This window comes from Sorex araneus, chromosome 2 (assembly GCF_027595985.1).
Source record: "Sorex araneus isolate mSorAra2 chromosome 2, mSorAra2.pri, whole genome shotgun sequence".
Taxonomy (NCBI): domain Eukaryota; kingdom Metazoa; phylum Chordata; class Mammalia; order Eulipotyphla; family Soricidae; genus Sorex; species Sorex araneus.
The window spans coordinates 332,985,677-333,005,038 of NC_073303.1; the positions used below are offsets into that span (position 1 = coordinate 332,985,677).

General features: G+C 39.6%; 1 protein-coding gene across 6 annotated transcripts in view; it reads right to left on the bottom strand.

Moving 5' to 3' along the window:
- Positions 1-19,362, bottom strand: part of ESCO1 (establishment of sister chromatid cohesion N-acetyltransferase 1) — a 49,672-nt gene that overhangs the window by 7,216 nt on the left and 23,094 nt on the right. For 5 of the 6 annotated variants that reach the window (XM_055126272.1, XM_055126273.1, XM_055126275.1 and 2 more), the window contains 5 exons: positions 18,032-18,095; positions 16,455-16,569; positions 13,594-13,725; positions 6,081-6,170; positions 2,457-2,600 (listed from right to left, as the gene is read on the bottom strand). In XM_055126272.1, coding sequence (XP_054982247.1) covers positions 2,457-2,600; positions 6,081-6,170; positions 13,594-13,725; positions 16,455-16,569; positions 18,032-18,095 — 545 coding nt within the window. Of the gene's footprint in view, positions 1-2,456; positions 2,601-6,080; positions 6,171-6,681; positions 6,804-13,593; positions 13,726-16,454; positions 16,570-18,031; positions 18,096-19,362 lie in introns of those variants that run through there. The other variant, XR_008628510.1, reaches the window with a different exon arrangement.

Genomic DNA, 19,362 nt, shown 5'->3' on the forward strand with positions numbered 1-19,362 from the left:
CCGGAGCGATAGCACAGCGGGTAGGGCGTTTGCCTTGCATGCGGCCGACCCGGGTTCGATCCCCGGCATCCCATATGGTCCCCCAAGCACCGCCAGGAGTAATTCCTGAGTACAGAGCAGGAGTAACCCCTGAGCATCGCTGGGTGTGACCCAAAAAGCAAAAAAAAAAAAAAAATTAAAAATTATACATCTCCTCTGTAACTATAGCTACCCCCCAAAGTGTCCAGTTTTATAACAGAATATGGTTGAAACAATCAATAACACAACTGCAAACTATCCCCCAAAATTAAAAAACCACAAAGATTTGAAACGTAAAATTAACTCAATTTCTACATGGAAATGTCTATGAATTAATCATTTCACATCCCCAAGTTACCTTATCAGCTATTTAGGTCAGTTTGTTATAACCAGCAAAATTCAAGGATAGAGAAGAGTTCAGCAGGTAAGGTGCTCACCTCGTGCACAACCAACCCAGGCTCATTCCTCAATAACACAATGGTCCCCCCAAGCACCACCAGGAGGAAGTCCTGACCACTGCTGGTTGAGGCAAAAAAAAAAAAAAAAAAACCTGAAGCTCATAAAACTACCCAATTGCAGGCTGATTATTTATCAATCTCTTAGTATAGGGCCCATTCCCAACAGTGCTTGGCCTGGTGCGACAGGCACGATGGTGCCCAGGGGTCACCAAGAGGGGCAAAACCTGCACTGCTGGGCCAGTGATCAGGGGAACAGTTTGCCAGGGATAAAAAGTCTGAGTCTCCACATTCGAAACACTTGAGCCATATCCTGACCCCTGAAGCGGAGTAGTCTTACAGAGAGGGCCTCCCAGGACCATTCTCTGGGATACCTGGCCTGTCGTGTTGGCCTAAAGGTCAATGCTAAGGCCTTTTAATGAGGCACTGCCTGGGCCCCAGGGACCATATGGTACTGGGGCTCAAACTCAGGGCCTCCTCATGCAAAACAAGCACTCTAACCCTTTGCACTACCCTACCCAGTTCCAAGAGTATTTTCATTTTTTTAAATTGGCTTTACTTTTCTGATAGTAGCCCTACCACTGAGCTACACCCTCCCCCGGTACCCTGAATATTTTTTAAATGCAATTTTACATAAAGAAATTAATCCATTGGGCAGGAATTAATAAAGGGTGTAAGGCCTAGCACAGACTACCCTGATTCCAGCCCTGCCACAGCTTATATTCCCCTGAACACTGCCAGGACTGATTCATCAGCACAGAACAAGGCATAAGCCCTGAGCACTTCCTTCTGCCAGGTATGGTCCAACATTCCCTATCACACACATATGTACAGAGACACACAAAATGGAAAGGAAAAACTGCAGGCTTGTTTTGAATGTTTTATTAGAACACTTTATGATGCATATATCTGTGGGGTCAAATCCACTGTGTATTGAAGACACAAGCAAGAACTCACCTTAAAATAAGACAAAATTCAAATGGGGTAATGTCTCAAAGTCAGCACAATTAAAGAATCCCAAATCTTCTGTTTGCTCAAAATGTTGTTACTTTATGACTCAAAATATGAATAAACATCCCTTTTCCTATGATTCCACCGTGTACTTTTAAACATAATTTAGCTTCTGAATACAAGTCAAGGCCATCAAAGAAGTGAGTAGTGATCTATTCTGAGTATCAGCAACTTTTTAATTTTTTTTTGGTTTTCTTTGTTTTTTGGGTCACACCTGGCGATGCTCAGGGGGTTACTCCTGGCTCTGCACTCAGGAATTACTCCTGGCGGTGCTCGGGGGACCATATGGGATGCTGGGAATCAAACCCAGGTTGGCTGAGTGCAAGGAAAACGCCCTATCTGCTGTGCTATCATCCAACCCCATTAGCAACTTTTATAGAGAGTCAGATAATTAGTACTGTAGGGAATCAGAGATATAGTAAAGAGGTTAGGGGGCTGGCCTTACATGTAGCTGACCCAAGTTTGATCCTTAGAACCTCATCTGGTCCCCCAAGCCCATTAGGAGTGATTCCAGGAGCAACCCCTAAGCACTGCCCAGAAACAAAACACACACACACATTCTATTTTAGGTTTGGTAATCTATCTGGTCCCTGTTTCATCTACTCAGTTCAGTTCTTGGTAGTGTATGGAAACAGCCATAGATAACATAGAAATAAATGGCTTTGTTACAATAAAGCCTATTTACAAAAAGAGTCTGGATTTTTTTCACTTGGGGTTATAGTTTACCAAGCTTGATTTATTCCATTGCTGAAGGAATAATTGTATTAGCATTTAATGGACACTTCCTAAATAAAACGTAATGGTTCTTTTGATAAAACTAATTCCCAAGCAAGATACCTCTCGACTTAATAAAAAACTGAACATGGGAATTCATTCACACTTTCTTCTAACATAAAATGTCGATAAATTTATCAGGATTATGCTACAGAATACAGAGAAAACTTTTAAAGACTCTAAAACAAAAAAACTTACCCACTGGATATGTTCCGCAATTAGACAGCCAACTACTTTTTTATCATTAGAAATAAAGAGAAGTGTTTTAGTTCTGGAATAGCACATTAGTGGAGCCTGTTGGAAACCTAAATCATTATCAACCATCTCTCTAATTTCGTCGACCTGCAAAATAAAAAATATTCTTTTTAACAATGAAAACAAGCCATCAGATATATACATTAAAATTTGCTATTTCAGTTAAGTAAATCGAATATAATTCCAAGTAGGACATTCTTCTAAAATGTCATTTGAATTACTATACTGAAAACTGTTTTTCAAACCCTGATCACCAATATGCAAGATGAAGGAAAACCTGGAATTTATGCCAAACAGCCTAGGAAACAACACAATTAAGAGCGCTTAGTTTTAAGAACATTAAGAGGCATCTTGGATTTGAGAACAGAGTGAAACTCATTGGAAACTAAGTCACTTTCCTTCCTGAGACTTAATCAGCAGTCCTTCAGTAAAATGGAAATGGAAACAGGAAAAAAAAAAACAAAACACATCTCTCTCCTGTTTTTCAGAGGCTGGAGGGCATGGCTCAATGCCAGGGATGAAAGCAGGGCCTCCTGCATGCAAAGCCAGTATATTAGTATGTTGAACTCTTTCCATCCCAGAAAATATACATATCACTAACAATTTATAGGCCAGGCATTATGCAAAGCACTTCACAAATATTATCTGATTGAAATCCAACATCTCTTGGAGGTCAACAGTCCTCACTTTACATTAAAAAAAAATCTCAGAAATGAAAAAACTTACTCATGTCCAACAATAAACAAACATCTAGGTACTGGAGAAATAGTACAGTTGGTAGGGGGTTTGCCTTGCACACGGCTGGCCTAGGTTCAATCCTAAACACCCTAAGCCAATCCCCAAGCCTGCCAGGAGTCATCCCTGTGCACAGCCAGGAGTAAGCCCTGGGTATTGTCAGGCATGGCTCACCCCCACACCCCCACTCCGGGAAAGGACATCTAGAAAATCATGGAGAGAAGTTTCAAGCCATATGTTAATAAAGTATTAGCCTTACTTCTTCTAATTTACCTTCTAGGTCAAAGATCAAATAAGCTCAAGTTTTAGTAGGCATCCAAGTACTAGTTTCTTTTGCAGTTAAAAACAAATTTGTAGGAGTCTGGAGCAGTAACACAGAGGGTAGGGCGTTTGCCTTGCATATGGCCACTTGGGTTCCATCCTCAGCATCCCACAAGGTCCCCAAGCACTGCCAGGAATAATTCCTAAGTACAGAGGCAGGAGTAACCTCTGAGCAATGCCAGATGTGAACCAAGAGCCAAAACCACACACAAAAAAAATAATAATAATAATTTGTAGGGGCCCAAGTGAGTAGTAGCATCTCATATGGTTCCCTGAGCACCACCAAATACAATTCCTGAATGCAGAGCCAAGAGTAACCCTTGAACATTGCTAGGCATGGCCCAAAAACAACCAAAAATAAATTGTAGGTACCAGAGCGCACAGCAGGTAAGGCACTGGCCTTGCATATGACCATCAGCATTTGATCCCAGGCACAGTGAGGATTAATCCTGAGCACAGCTGTGTGACTCAAGAAGAAACAGTAACAAAATTTTTGTGTATTATTCAGTTCTATAAATATTCATTTAAGTGGAAATAATCCCTATGGGTTAGGTATTCACACCTCAAACAAGCAGAATAGCAGAATACCATATAAAATATCTCTTATTCAGTGATGAAACTCAAGTCCTCCTAATCCTGGAATAGGAGAAACCCATACTACAACTCCAGATCTAGTTCCTAAAAGCAAATGATTCGTAACTCTATAATTCTCTAGCTTATTATTAGTTTTTGCAGAGAGTGGGACTGAATCAGGGTCTCAGACAAGAAAGCAAGACTTTATTGTCTCTATCACTAAACTCTCTCCCTAGCCCTTAATCTCAGCTTTTAACATACAGAAAGTTATCAGCTAAAAATACAATGACTAGCAAGTTCCTAAGATTCTGACCCAAGAAATTAAAGAAATGAGCATTTACTGATGAATTGGTGTAAGAGAAGTATAGATGCCACATGTTTGTACAACAATTCCTCCCCACCCCTACCCATGTATTTCCAAATAACAATATCTGGTATTCCCCCAAAAAATCCACAAATTGCATTTATGCAAACACTAATTCAACATTAATTCAATAAAAATTTGTTTTTACACACGCATCACTGCTTCAAATACAAAACAGGTGGCACATCTGCCACTCTGCTTCTTCTCTACTGCTATGCAGAGGTGGTATGGTGGCTTGTTTGGGCATTTGGGATTGGGCATCATACATCTGGGCATCATACATGCAAGGTACATAAAAAGTCAGAAACTACAGGGGAAAAAATTATTTAAAGTAGAATGTTAACAATATTTTATCAAAATACAGATTTAAGTGTTTCCCTTCACCCTTCTTTACAAGTAAAATATTCCTAATTTTAAACTAGTCCAATAGTTAATCTTAAAGAAAGTACTATTGGGTTAGATAGTACAGGGGCTAAGGGAAACCCCAGTTCAATCCCCAAGACTGCAAATAGTCCCCAAGCACTATCAGGAATGACACCCCTAAGCACAGAGCCAGAAGAATCCCTGAAGCACTGCTGGGTATAACCTAAAACACTAAATAAGTCAATGTCCTGGTTTTAGATGTTTTGGACACACTCTAGTATCAGTGTAACTTCACTGAACTCAAGCTTTATATTTTAAGATGCATCTAAAAAAAGCATCTAGAAGTTGAAAAAAACATCTTAAGTATATTATTTGAAAATATGAATAACATTACTATAAAATTTGTTTATCCTAAGGTTCTGGAGGTATGGGCGAACCCTACCATGCAGGGATGGAACCTGGGCCTTTCCCTGGCATGCAAAGCATGCATACTAGCCCTTTGAGCTATCTCCCCAGCACCCGCAATTAGCTTTCATTTAAAAATTTAACTTTGGACTAATACTGTACATGTTTTAATTTTCTAAACTACTTTAATCCTAAGCCCTGAAATCAGATGGCTTTATTCATTAGTCTAATATACTACCACAAATTACTAATAATATTGGACAGTACCAATTCACTAAAAATTAATTTCGGGGCTGGAGCAATAGCACAGGGGGTAGGGCATTTGTCTTGCACGTGGCCAACCCAGATTCAATTCTCAGCATCCCATATGGTCCCCTGAGCACCGCCAGGAGTAATGCCTGAGTGCAGAGCCAGGAATAACTCCTATGCATCGCTGGGTGTGACCCAAAAAGCAAAACAAACAAACAAAAAAACACCACATATATGAGACAAGACAATGTTTAAAATATAAATTTTTTGTTAATTCTTGTTTTAAAAATTGGTGTTTAAACATGCCATGCCAGCACAAACTTTTCCCCTTAAAATTAGCCACAGGGGCCGGAGCGATAGCACAGCGGGTAGAGCATTTGCCTTGCATGCGGCCGACCCGGGTTCGATCCCTGGCATCCCATATGGTCCCCCAAGCACTGCCAGGAATAATTCCTGAGTGCAAAGCCAGGAGTAACCCCTGAGCATCGCTGGGTGTGACCCAAAAAGCAAAAAAAAAAAAAAATTAGCCACAAAATTAAGTTATCCTAAAAATTTACCTTTTTCAACGCATACTTTGGGTCTTCAGGAAGGACCATTATTATCCTGCCATCTGGGTATTCAGCCAGAATTCTTTCTTTTTTCCAGCCCTAGATATTAAAAAATATAAATTTTATGCCTCTGTTATATTTTACTGTTAATACACAAGGAAAAAAGCAAACATGGAAAATTATGCTCATTAATTTTGAACTAGGAAGACATGATGAATCAGCTATTTTTAAAGCATACAATGCAAGCAAATTTCTAATATCATCTAAAGATTAAATGCCACAAAAATATTCCTAACTTATCATTTCCCATTTTAAATTACTATTGAAAATCACACACCAAACGCCAAGCCCATTAAGTCACTAATTCCCAGAACCTAAAGGAAAATTTTCCCAGTTTCTTGATGAAATAATTAAACTCTTAAATTTATTTTGAACATGGTTACCTCCATAAACAAACACTCAAGATTTTATGTCTGGCATGCCAAAGACCTCCAGGAGGTTTTAAATGAACTGATTTGCATGCAGTGGCCCATTATGTAAGGAATCGTTTTTATTCTTATTGATCACATCTACCAAAGTTACAAGAAGGAGACTATAAAAATATAACTACCTTCTAAGAATCTAATAGGGAAGGAGAGGCTACGTTGTGTGTATCTGAAGTTAAACATACTCAAAAAAAGAGGTAATAAAATCTTCTTCAGATCCACACTGGTGGTGATTAATGAGCAGAACCTGCATGAAAAAAAACAAAACAAAACAAAAGCCACTTAAATCTAGTAAGATGGGACTGAACCAGAGGTTAAAACTCTAGGAGCTTTGAAGTTAAAAATATGTCCAGAAGGAATGAGTTAACTGGTTGTTTCATTTGTTTTAACCCAAACAACTTTACAGGGAGGGGGGGGAAAAAAAGCTCTTTCAAGAATCAGTATGTACTTCGTCGAGAAAACCACTATATTTTGGAGTTGTTTCTTTAGTAATAATGAAAGTTCAATGAAATTACAAACAAACAAAAAAAAAGTGACTGTTTTAAAATGTCTGAAAGGAGGGTGATATTCTTAAGCAATCCAGACTAGATTCTTGGGGAAAAGGGCAGGATGTTAGCATGGAATAAGAAAATTCTATTAGCATGCTTGCTATATCCATGTGGATTAAAATATTTTAAATTAGAATTTGTTTTAAAAAATAAAGCACTCAAAAGGTAAAAGTAAAATTCAGGTGGTTATAATGAGGATTTGCAATGTGTTGTCAAGATTAGAAAAGGAGAAGAAATAGTCATACAAATCATACACTAGAAACTAAACCTGAATTATGTCCAGATCTACACATAGACACTCTTTTTTGTTTTTTGTATTTTTGGCTTTTTGGGTCATACCCGGCAATGCTCAGGGGTTACTCTTGGCTCTGTATTCAAGAATTATGCCTGGCAGTGTTCTGGGAACCATATGGGATGCAGGGATCAAATGCGTGCAAGGCAAATACCCTACCCACTGTATTATTGCTCCAGCCCCACAGGTACTTTTTAAAAGGTTTGAAAGATACAATCTCTCTTTTTTCTAATTGTGTTTTTATGTTGCTTTTGGAAGATAAATTCATTTTCGAAGTATGAAAAGGAGGCTTTCTTTTTAAAATCAAACTATAAATTCAATGACAAATTAAAAACTTAAGTAACCCATAAGGAGACAGGTAGTACAGGACACATAATCAAGGCAATCCCCGGTTGGATCCCTGGTGCCCCATTTGATCCTCCAGCACCACCAGGAGTGATCCCTGAGCACAGATGGGTTATGAGCCAAAAAACAAAAAAACAAAGGTACTGGTATAATATTATTTTATATTACATCAATAGGCAAAGACAAATTATTTTAGTTTCTAACTTTTTGGTACAAAACATTCCCTTGAAACAAACTGAGACTTGCTTATTTAAGTAGAATCATTTTGAATAATTGGATTTGAAATAATTTCATGTTTTAAATCTATTTAAGCAGTAGTAATTGAAGAGGGTAGTGTTATTATTGTTTAATTGGGGGAGGGGCCACACTTAGCAGTGCTCAAGGCTTACTCCTGGCTTTATGCTCACAGGACACCCCTGGTGCCATATATAGTGCCAGGGAATAAATCACCTCACCTCCTTTATTTCATATTTCACAGACAAAAAAAAAATGAAGAGACTCAGAGAGACAGTTTTGGGGATAGATTCATATTCTGTGCATGTTCAAGACCCCAAGTTTGCTCTTTGGCCTGTGAAAGCCACGCATAGGCCTAGGAGCCCAAAAGCACTGCAAGGTATGGTCTTGAGGGCCCCAGCACCACTGGGCCTGAGTAGCATCTCACTGCCTGGCCTTCACATTGAATTATCTTCCAAGAATCACTTGGAATGGTCTCTGGGTACTTGAGCACTGCTTAACAGCACTGCCCCGCGCCCAAAGTAACTCAAGTGAAAATAGGTTGAACAGCTTATTAGAAGGTCATGAACCAGGGAACAGAGAGATAGTACGGTGGTGATGACACTTGTCTCGCACACAGCCAACTTGGGTTTGATCCCTGGCACCACATACGGTTCCCCCAGCCTAGCAAGGAGTAAATCCTTAGCACTGCTGGGTATGGTCCCAAAACAAAAAAATAAATAAAAAGATCATAAAACTAGTAACTCAGTAAAAAATGTAAAAATTCTAGACTTCAAGAACCCTATAAATCTAAATGTCTATAAGATGGAACAATACATATACCTATGCTTAAAAGGAAGTCTTCTTGGAGTCAAACTAAGCTTTCTTATACTTCCATGTTCCTGAGTTCAGAATTTGTCTTATAATCAGCATGTATATTTAATGTGTTTTATGGTTCTCAAAAATGCATATAGAGTGCATGTCTTGCGTATGCAAAGTCCTGGGTTTGATGTCGTTCCCTCAAAAAACAAAACAAGTAATTATCAAATATCCTACAATCACCACCAAAAGAAAAAATAAATAAAAGACAAGAGGACAGATGGGAAGTATAGTGGGTAGGGCATTTGCTTTGCAAATGAGACAAATTGGGGCCAGAACAATACGACTACTAGGTAGGGCCCTTGCACACAGCTAAACCCAATTCAGCCCCCAGTATCCATATGGTCCCCTAAGAACTACCATGAGAGAACCCTGAGCTCAGAGCCTGGAGTAAGCCTGTGAACAAGGTGTGGCCCTAAAAGAAAACAAAGTTTTAGGGGCTTGCCTAAAAGCGGAAAAGATAGTGCAGCAGGTAGGATACTTCATACAGTTCTGACCAGGTTTGCTCCCCTGCACTCCCTATAATACCCTGAGCCCCTCCTAAGAGCAGAGCCAAGACTAACCCTGAGCATGCTCGGTGTGGTCCCTTCCACCAAAAAGTGAATTTAGACAGAAACCTTACACTCTTCATAAAAATTAACTCAAAATGGATCAGAGACAAAAAACACAAAGCTATAAAAATTCACAGAAGATAACAGAAAAAAATTCCAGATGACAATGGGTAACGTTAGATATATCACCAAAGGTACAATCACCAAAGAATTTACAAACCAGACTTCAACAAAATTAGAATCAAATTTTCTTCTTCACGAGATATTATCAAGAGGAAAAAAAGACCAGTCACAGACTGGGAGACAATATTTACAAATAAGCAATCTATTAACACAGTGGTTAACAGGGCCTGTAGCTGAAACCCAGCATTGTACAGCAAGAATCGTACAGGTTCCAAAGCAGCTGCCCACCAGAACCACTGAATGTGGCCTTTCTCACTCCCAAAAGGAATAGAAAAGGTAAGAGGCTGGAGCACATGCTTGGCAGGTGAGGCCAGGTTAGATTCCTAGCACTGCACAGCTCCCTGCAAGCACTTCAGCAACCCCTAAGCAGTCTGCCGTGAACAGCCCTTAATAATCTTCAAGTGTGGCCCAAAACAAACAAAATATACAAAGTTAGGCTGGAGTGATAGCACAGCGGGTGGAGCGTTTGCCTTGCACATGGCTGACACAGGTTTGATTCCCAGTATCCCATATGGTTCCCTGAGCACCGCCAGGGGTAATTCCTGAGTGCAGAGCCAGTAGTGACCCCTGTGCATCGCTGGGTGTGATGCGAAAAGCAAAAAAAAAATACACACACACACACACACAAATCTTAGAAATCAACCAACAGTTTGAGATTGGAGAAATAGTAGAGTGAGTAGGGCATTTGTTTTGCACGCAGCCAATGCAGGATCCATCCCCGACACCCTCTAAGGTCCCCCAAGCACCATCAGGAGTAATTCCTGAGAACAAAACAAGGAGGAACTCCTGAGTAATGTCAGTCATGGCAACCCTCTACCCATCCCAAAAAAATCAACGATTAAACAAGTTTGAAAGTTTTCAGGGAACGAAGTGATAGTACAACAGCAGAGCATTTTTCCTTATACACAGCTATAAGGGGTTCAATCCCCAGCGTACCATATGGTCCCTGGGCCCAACTGATCCCTGAGCATAGAACCAGGAATAAGCCCTGAGCACCACTGGGTGTGGCCTGAAAATCAAAATATAAATAAATTTTAAAAAAGAACAAACTGGACTCAGAAATAAATCTCTTGGAAGAGAGCAACTCAAGCAACACGCCTCCAGACCCCACGCCAGGCTGTCTCACCCGGGGCAACCTGATCAGATAGAGCCCTGGCAGCCAAAAGCCTCAAGCATGAACTCAATCGCCGTCATGCTCATGGCTGAACTCCAAAGGCTCAGAGGAGCCTCATCCATGAATGAATCTGCTGAAAAACCCAGGAATGTGAGACTCGCAACTGAAATCTCCAGGATTTCAGGAGTCAGGAAAAGGCAGGCTCCCCCCATCGTCCTGTGGTTCCAACGTCTCATACTCTACACCACTGATATACCTTTTCTCTAAGAAAACTTTTGATCATATTTAGCAGATTATTCATAAGCAATACAAATTACTTAGGTCCTGCTTTGGGGGCAGGGTTTGGGGGTCGAGGTGGGAACATTCAAAATGTGGTGGTGGGAAGGTATAATGGTGGTGGGATTGGTGTTGTAATAATTAAAGAAATAAATTATTGTGAACAACTTTATGAAAATTAATTTTAAGTTAATAAAAAATAAAACAATAAAATCAAAATTCCCATAGCAAAAATAAAAGAAAGAAAGAAAGAAAGAGAGAAATAGAAAGAAAGAAAGAAAGAAAGAAAGAAAGAAAGAAAGAAAGAAAGAAAGAAAGAAAGAAAGAAAGAAAGAAAGAAAGAAAGAAAGAAAGAAAGAGAGAGAGAGACTTTCTGCACTGTGAGTGACAGTGAAAACGAGACGGAGAGCAACAGCAAGAGCAAGAAGAAACCAAATGAAAAAAGATCAAAGACCTGGATGTTTTATCAAAAAAGACATACTAATGGCAATTAAGAAAGTGAAAAGTCACTCTATATCATATGAGGGACATGTAAATTAAAACAAGATGCTACTAACAGAATGGCCAAAACCAGAACACCGTCTATACCAAATGCTGCCAATGTAGGCCAACAGAAAAATCCTTGTGAGAGAAGCGCTGAGAGCATTATTTTCACGACAGTAAAAAATTAGGGGTCAGAAGGCTAGCTAAAAGAATTGAAGCACATGCTTTATGTGAAGATTTATGTAAAATATAGATATTTATGTCTAAGATATATATTTTACATATATTATAAAATATATAACATTTATATATATTTATATATAATATATGTATATATATAACTTAAGAAAAACACTGTTATGCAGTGTTCTATAATAATTCATTATATCATTTTGGAACTTTTTTGTTTTTATTTTTATTTTGGGGGCGACATCCAGCAATGCTCAGGGGTTACTCCTGGCTCTGTACTCAGCAATCACCCCTGGCAATGCTCAAAGGACCATATGGGATGCTGGGGATTGAGCCCAGGTTGGCTGCATGCAAGGCAAACACTCTACCTGAGCTTTACTATCGCTCAGCCCCCTTTAGTTTTAATTTTTCGGCCACACTTGGCAGTGCTTATTTCTGGCTCTACATTTAAGGATCACTTCTGGCAGTGCTTAGAGAACCATATGCAATGCTGGAGATCAAACCAGGAATGCAAAACAAACACCTTCTACCCCTGGACTATCTCTTCAGCTGTCCCTGATCTTTGAATAATCATAAGAAACTAATTCTAAGAAATAAATAACATAATTTGCATAAAATCCATCTAACTTTTGCCAGATTTATGTGGGCTAAATTTTTTCCCAGAAGTAATTTATAATTTAACTACCAGAACTATTTTCTTTGTTTCTTCTGTTTGGGGGTGACATCGGCAGTGCTCAGGGACTGCTCCTGGCTAAGTTTTCATGGGCCTTGCAGGACCATATGGGTATTGGGAGTCAAACCTGGGCCAGTCACATGCAAGACAACTGCCTTACCTGCTATACTATCTCTGTTCTCAATAGAACTGTTTTTAAGATGTAAAGCTCTCAAGAAAGTCACAGTCAAAAGATAGAAACTTCAAGAAATTATCTAGCTATAAATACTATACTATAAAATATCAATACATCTTATTATATGTGAAATTAGTTAAGCAGTAAGAGCATGTGTATGTGGAAAGGCAAATGAAATAACAAATGTAAAACATGACCACCGTAGAAAACTAAGAGAAAAAACTCAGCTATCCTGGGTAAGGTAATTGGATAAACAGAGTGGAAAAAAATAAAAGAATAAGAATAAACTCTTGAAGACTAGGAATTTAATTCAAGATAGTTAAGAGTCAGTATCTATCCACTGACTGTAAAAGCCTATATAAAATGATTTGATGATCTCAGTTCAGATATCCTGGAGGTCTTATTAATGTGAGTGTACAATACTGAAGGTAACATGTATAGAATAAAAACACAATTCCATTTCAGATATAATTAGACAATAATTACACCAAATTACTATTTTCACAAAATATCTGAAATGGTACAAAATAATTTAAGATTTCGTTACTTCCAGAAACAAATATTAACCCACTATGTTGCAAATGCACATGCATTTTTTAAAAAATACTAAACTTTATTTACTTTGTGGAACTTTTTTTCAGTACATTACAATTTGTGAGGATTTAACTTTATTTTTTCTAGTTTTTATTTTTAAAAACCTCATGAAAGAATGGGTAAAAGAGACCCCCAAACCATCTACTGGATATATTATTGCCAAGACTTAAAAAGTTAAGAAAGCTATATATTTAGCAAACTTATAGTCAATAATGATTAAATTCAAAGGAGCACTGGGAAATACTTAAGTTGAGTTCCTTTGCTAGCTCCTGTTAAAGGAACAGTAACTACCTTAAAGATGTAACTTTAAAAAAAATTCCCACAACATAAACGAGCGAGAATAAATTAGCTATTTTTATGTTCCACTTTGTTTTAAAAACCAACATAAATACTGAAAGACTTGTGTATCTTCTAGAAAGAGAAAAATTTCAGCAACTTAAATACAGTAATCTAATTCATCAATCATTAAAATTCTGACCTAGTTACCTGTTTTTATATCTTTAAGTAAAAATATTCACTTACCACATATTTTACAGCACTAATAAACTGATTATGGAAGAGCAGATGCTGTGTTTCATCTTCGGGATTCGAAGCTGTGTAAAGCATGCCACAAACATTACAAGAAACTGCTCCAAATCTTTTTTGTCCAGCATCCTATTAAAAATAAATAAATAAATAAAATTTCCCCCCCCAAAATAATAGTTCCAGAATAAAACATCAAAACCTCTAAAGTTATAATGTACACACAAAGTGTTAAGAGCAAGAGACACTTTGCCTTACACTCTGCCAACCTGGGTTCAATCCTGGAACCTCATATGATCCCTCAAGCTCCACCAGAAGTGACTCTTGATCCCAGATGTGGCCCAAAATAAAAAGTAAGGGGGCAGACTCAGCACTGCTCAGGGCTTACTCCTGGCTCTGTGCTCAGGCATCATTCCTCGAAGGTCTGGGGATTCAACGTGGCAACACCTGGGGGCGACTCAGTGCCAAGGATTAAATCCGGGTCCTATACTCTGCTGTTAGAGCTATCTTCCTGCACTGTAGCACTGTCATCCGGTTGTTCGTCAATTGCTGGAGTAGGCACCAGTATCGTCTCCACTGTGAGACTTCTTGTCACTGTTTTTGGCATATCAAATAAGCCACGGGTAGCTTGCCAAGCTCTGCCATGTGGACGGGATACTCTCGGTACCTTGCCAGGCTCTCTGAGAGGAACAGAAGAATCAAACCCAGGTCGGCCACGTGCAAGGGAAACACCCTACCCGCTGTGCTATCATTCCAGTCCAGAGCTATCTCCCTAGACCTGAAAATATACACTTAAACCCTGAAATAATTATACTGCAAAAGTTAGGGAACTGTGGGTAGGGATGGTAGTACAGTGGTTAGGACTTTCATGCAGTTGACCCGTGTTCAATTCCTGGCAGATCACATTTTTTGTCATGGCACTAGGAATCACAGGGCCAGGATTGCACTGGGCATGTGGGGGCAGAGCCAGGGATCAAACTCACTCTCATGTATTATTCACCTCACTGCTGAGGATGTGGCCTAGTAGAAGAGCACTTGCTTTGCATGTGCAATGTCCTGGATTAGAGTATGGCACCAGGGAGCCAAGGTGCTAGTACAGCCAATCCAGATTCAATCTCCGGCAAGCCCACCATATGGTCCCCCGAGCCCACCAGCAGTGATTCCTAAGCACAGAGCCAGGAGTAAGCCCTGAGCATCAATGGGTGTCATACCTCCCACACACCAAAAATAAGTAGATCATGGCATCAGAAAAACACATATATATATACAACCTTTTTTTCAAGCACAAAGTTCTCAGTAATTATAGTAAGCACTTCTACTTCAATTTCCTCATGGTAAATGGGTAACAACAGTGAACTACATCAATAATGCATTCAAAAAGTGTTCGTTATCATGATCATTAAAAGCAATCATCAACAACTCTTGACCAGCACTAACCAACAAAGCATGATCCACAAATCTGATTTTAAATTTTGTTAAAGTCCCAAAAGTAGGGTGGGGGGATAGGTTCACATGACAGAGCACATGTCTAGCACATGTGAGGTCCTGAGTCTCTTTACTTCACTGAATGCCCCCCACCCTTACCCCAAGTACAGAGAGGACATGGCCCTGTGAGGCCCATACCACCAGACCAAGCAAAGGTAACTGTGCATGTTTGATACATAGCACCAGTCTCTCTCCGCCGCTACCCCAACATCACCAAAGCAGACACCCAGCAATGCACCCGGAATAACCTGATAACAGATAGATGTGGCTTACGAAAAATTATGATTATATAGAGTGAAACTATATTTAAATATCCCTATTATTTTGGGTCCCTTTATTCAAATTAATTTTGTTCTTGTTGTAAAAGCCAGGGCTTTGACTACTGTGAACTGCAGTATCCAGGGGCAAGGCCCACACACTGCAGTACTAGGGGCAGCTGAGGAGGGGTTCATGCATTGCATGCATAAATCCCTGAGCTCCAAGGCATATGCCATATCATTTCAGCCACTTCACCAGCCCCCTCAAATTATTTTGGGGAGCCACAACAAGTCCTATGATTGGAGAGGTCACTGCTGTGGATGTGCCATTGGAGGGGTACCATACAGTTCCAGATACTGAACTCCGGTCAAATTTATTTTTAATCATCTTCTCCACATTGCCTAATTATAGAATATTTTCAATCTTCTACAGTTTATCTTTCAATAAAATTATTAAAATAATTTAATATATTAAAATATAAAGTAGGGCCATATAGAAGGTATAGCAGATAGTTTGTCTTGTACACAGCTAACCTGGATTTAATCCCCAGCAGACCAAATGGTTCCATGAGCCTGCCAGAAATAATCTTTGAACATAGAGCCAGGAGTAACTTATAAGTATCATAGGTGTGATCAGATAACAATTAAGAAAGTAACAAATGTAACAGTATCAATCTGTTATGTGGTCCAGTACAGTTTGCCTTGCTGACCCGACCCCAGTTAATATTCTGGGCTCCAAATATCTGCATGTAGGTCCCTCCAGCACTTTCCCGACTCACTCAAGCAGAGTCAGTACTCGTCCTGGGCATCAGACAGGAGTGGGCAAATACTGTAGCCTCCCGCTCACCGTCCCTGCCCCCAGGCAAAGCATAATTTGTTGTGAGTAAAACCAGAAGAAATTTCAAAGTTCTTTTTTTCCCTACAAGATGAACACATCACTAGGGAAGCAGACCTGGTGGTGCTAACTGTCATCATATCAGGAATATTTCCATAAAGCAGATTTATGGTGACAGAGGATATTTGGGAAAAAACGAATAAATCTATCCTTTAACAATTTACCTAAGAGGCATGTAACAATACTTTACCCAAAAGGTCAAAAACATGAAGTTGTCTACTTACTATGATCAACTGTTTTTCATCAACTTTTTCTGTTTCTTTTAGCTTCAACTCCTTTGGAATTGTTAACTCCAAACGGGAATTACACTCAGACCAAGAATAATTTTGTGTATTCTCTCTTAAAAATAACAACAAAATTTAATATGGACCTGTATCACTTCAAATCACTGGAAAAATAATTTACTTTGTATACAATAGTGACAAATTTCACCTCTTATGGCATAAAAAAATAAACCTTTATTTATCCATTTAGGTTTTGGGGACCTACCCAGCAGTGCTCAGGGCTTACTCTTGGCAGGCTCAGGGACCATGTGGGGTTCGGGGGCTGAACATCGTCTGCCGCGCAAAAGGCAAGCACCCTACCCACTGCAATATCTTTCTGGCCCCTTAAAGAAACCTTTAAAATCAAGTGGAGTGGGCTGGAGAAAGTACAGTGGGTAGGAGTGCTTGGCCTGCACATGGGCAACCCAGGTTTAGACCCTGACACCCCACAGGGTGTCCTCAGCACTGTCAGGGTGTGGACCAAAAACCAAAAAAAATTAAAATTCAGTGAAGAGTAGGGTAAAGGTGAGAGCTGGGATGCCAACTCAAAGATGGCCGAGCTGGGTTCCTAGCATTATATGGCCCCCAAGCTCCATCAGGTAGCCCTGGTAGGACCCAGCACTGCAAAGCCCAAGCAGCGCCACACTGCCAGAGCCAAACTTTAAACAGCCCAGGAGACACAGCTAGGCCAAGTATTACTAGGAGTGTCCCAAGGACCCTCGAGCAATGCTTGGGAGACAGCCCCTCGCTTTAGCATGCGCTGCACACACACACACTCTTCACTAAGGAGATAGCTCAAAGGATTAGAGTGCATGCCTTGCAAACTTCAGGCCCCAAGTTTGATCCCAGCACTACAGCACCCCACCCCACAGTACCCTCATGATGGTAGCATCACTCCTGGGCCCCAGCACTTAGGGCTTACATTTCTGGGCTAAGTATAACCAGGAGTGGCCCCAGGTCCTTGAGCACTGCTAGGGAGACCCCACCCCACTCAAAAGGCAATCATGTTGATGAGCCATGAATACGATCCCATGATAGAATGCCTGCTCAATGTGAGAAGCCTGTGATTTGATCCCCTATACCACTACAAAAAAAATATATGAAAACAGAAATCTGGCAAAGCAGTAAACAGTATTACCCATGAGCTTATACTACATACATGTAATCACACAAGTGGGCCCTCAATTGCAGGACTTTTTTCTAATACAAATGAACTACAAACAACTAAATATTTACATAATGGAAAAAATAATACATCAAAATGGAACAATAATACACCAAAATCTATGCATAACATTAAAAAATTAAGCAGAAAGATGACAAAGATGCCCATAAAGTTAAAAAAATAAAAATTGATATAAAATATTGTATGGTACGTATAATACATACCATAAGAAAAAAAATACAATGAAGAATGAATTTGTGAGTCTTAATGAAAAAACTAAGGCTGTTAGCACAATGTTTAGGGTGGAGGGAACTCTCCCAAACTCAAAAACCAAAAGTATAAAGTCCTTAAGTTCTCAAACTTAGTACCTTACCTGTTGTCACTGATCTTAGATGTTTGGTTACTGAGTATACTACTATGCTGTTGGGGAACTGAACCTGTAATTTAATCAACAAGATGGGTTATATACATATATATTAAGCTTAGTATATTCTCCATTTAGTGCTCAAAATATGATACAGAAAGTAAACTCAATATACTAAATGCTTGATTTTTAACACAGACCACTTAATAAAATGAGCCTTTTTCTATAAAATACTTCTCAGAGAAAAGAGAGAAAAAGCTCTACAAAGTAATATAAACATAATGGCAGGGTGAGTTTCATCCTAGCTTCATTAATAATTATTAGAAAACTGTTTAAATGTCCACATATTATCACAGTCTTTAAGTAGAAATGAAAATTTTCTTTCTTTAAAAACATCTCTGAGGTCCAGTGAATGGTTCAGTGGCCCAAAAGAATACCTGGGAGCATGAGGGCAGAGTTCAATTCCTGGTGCCAACCACATGCTTTGATCTTTGGCCTGGTGGCTCTGCTGTCTGGAACCCCCAGCATGTAACAAGAGTGCGTGGTCTCTGTCACAGAGCTTGTTGTAAGGACCATAACTACAGTGTGGACACCCCAGAGAGTACCACAAGTGAAAAGAAGCTTAAGTACAACCACAGGAGGCAACCCCTGGGGAACAGTCTGAGCCCCACAGCAAGTCTACAGAAAGCACAATTCAAGGGACAAGACCACAGCAAGCACAGGTACAAGCACCAAAAAAAGAAGTGAGAACCCCCCAAAGGACCAAGACAACTAAGTGTTCAAGCACCACAAGATGTACAACCCCACAACCAAGCATTTGTGATCCTTGGTCATAACAGAGAGAAAAGAAAGGTAGGGAAAAACTAATTAGAAAAATGAGTAATCTCTGAGGGGGCTAGGGGAGATAATACATCACACAGGACATTTGCTTTGCATGTGGTTAACATTGGTTCAAACCCAGCACCCCATATGGCCCCCATCATCAGAAGTGATCCCTGAACAGAGAGCCAGGAAAGAGCTCTGAGTACCCCCAACTAAGGCCCAAACCCCCCTCCAAAAGAAAAAGAAAAAGAAAATCTTAGAGCTTATGGGTTTGTTTGGGGGCAGGGGGGTAGACACATCCAGTGGTTCTCAGGGGTCACTCTGAGCAATTCTGGGGAACCATGTGGGGTCATAGGTCAAATATGTCCCTCTTGCACACAAAACATATATTCCTACTTGTTGAGCTATCTTTCTGGCCTCATCTCTAAATATTCAATCACATTAGTAAACAAATAATGCAATAATAAATTTTATTTTTAATGAACAAATGCATTGTTCATATTTAAGGTTTGTCCTTA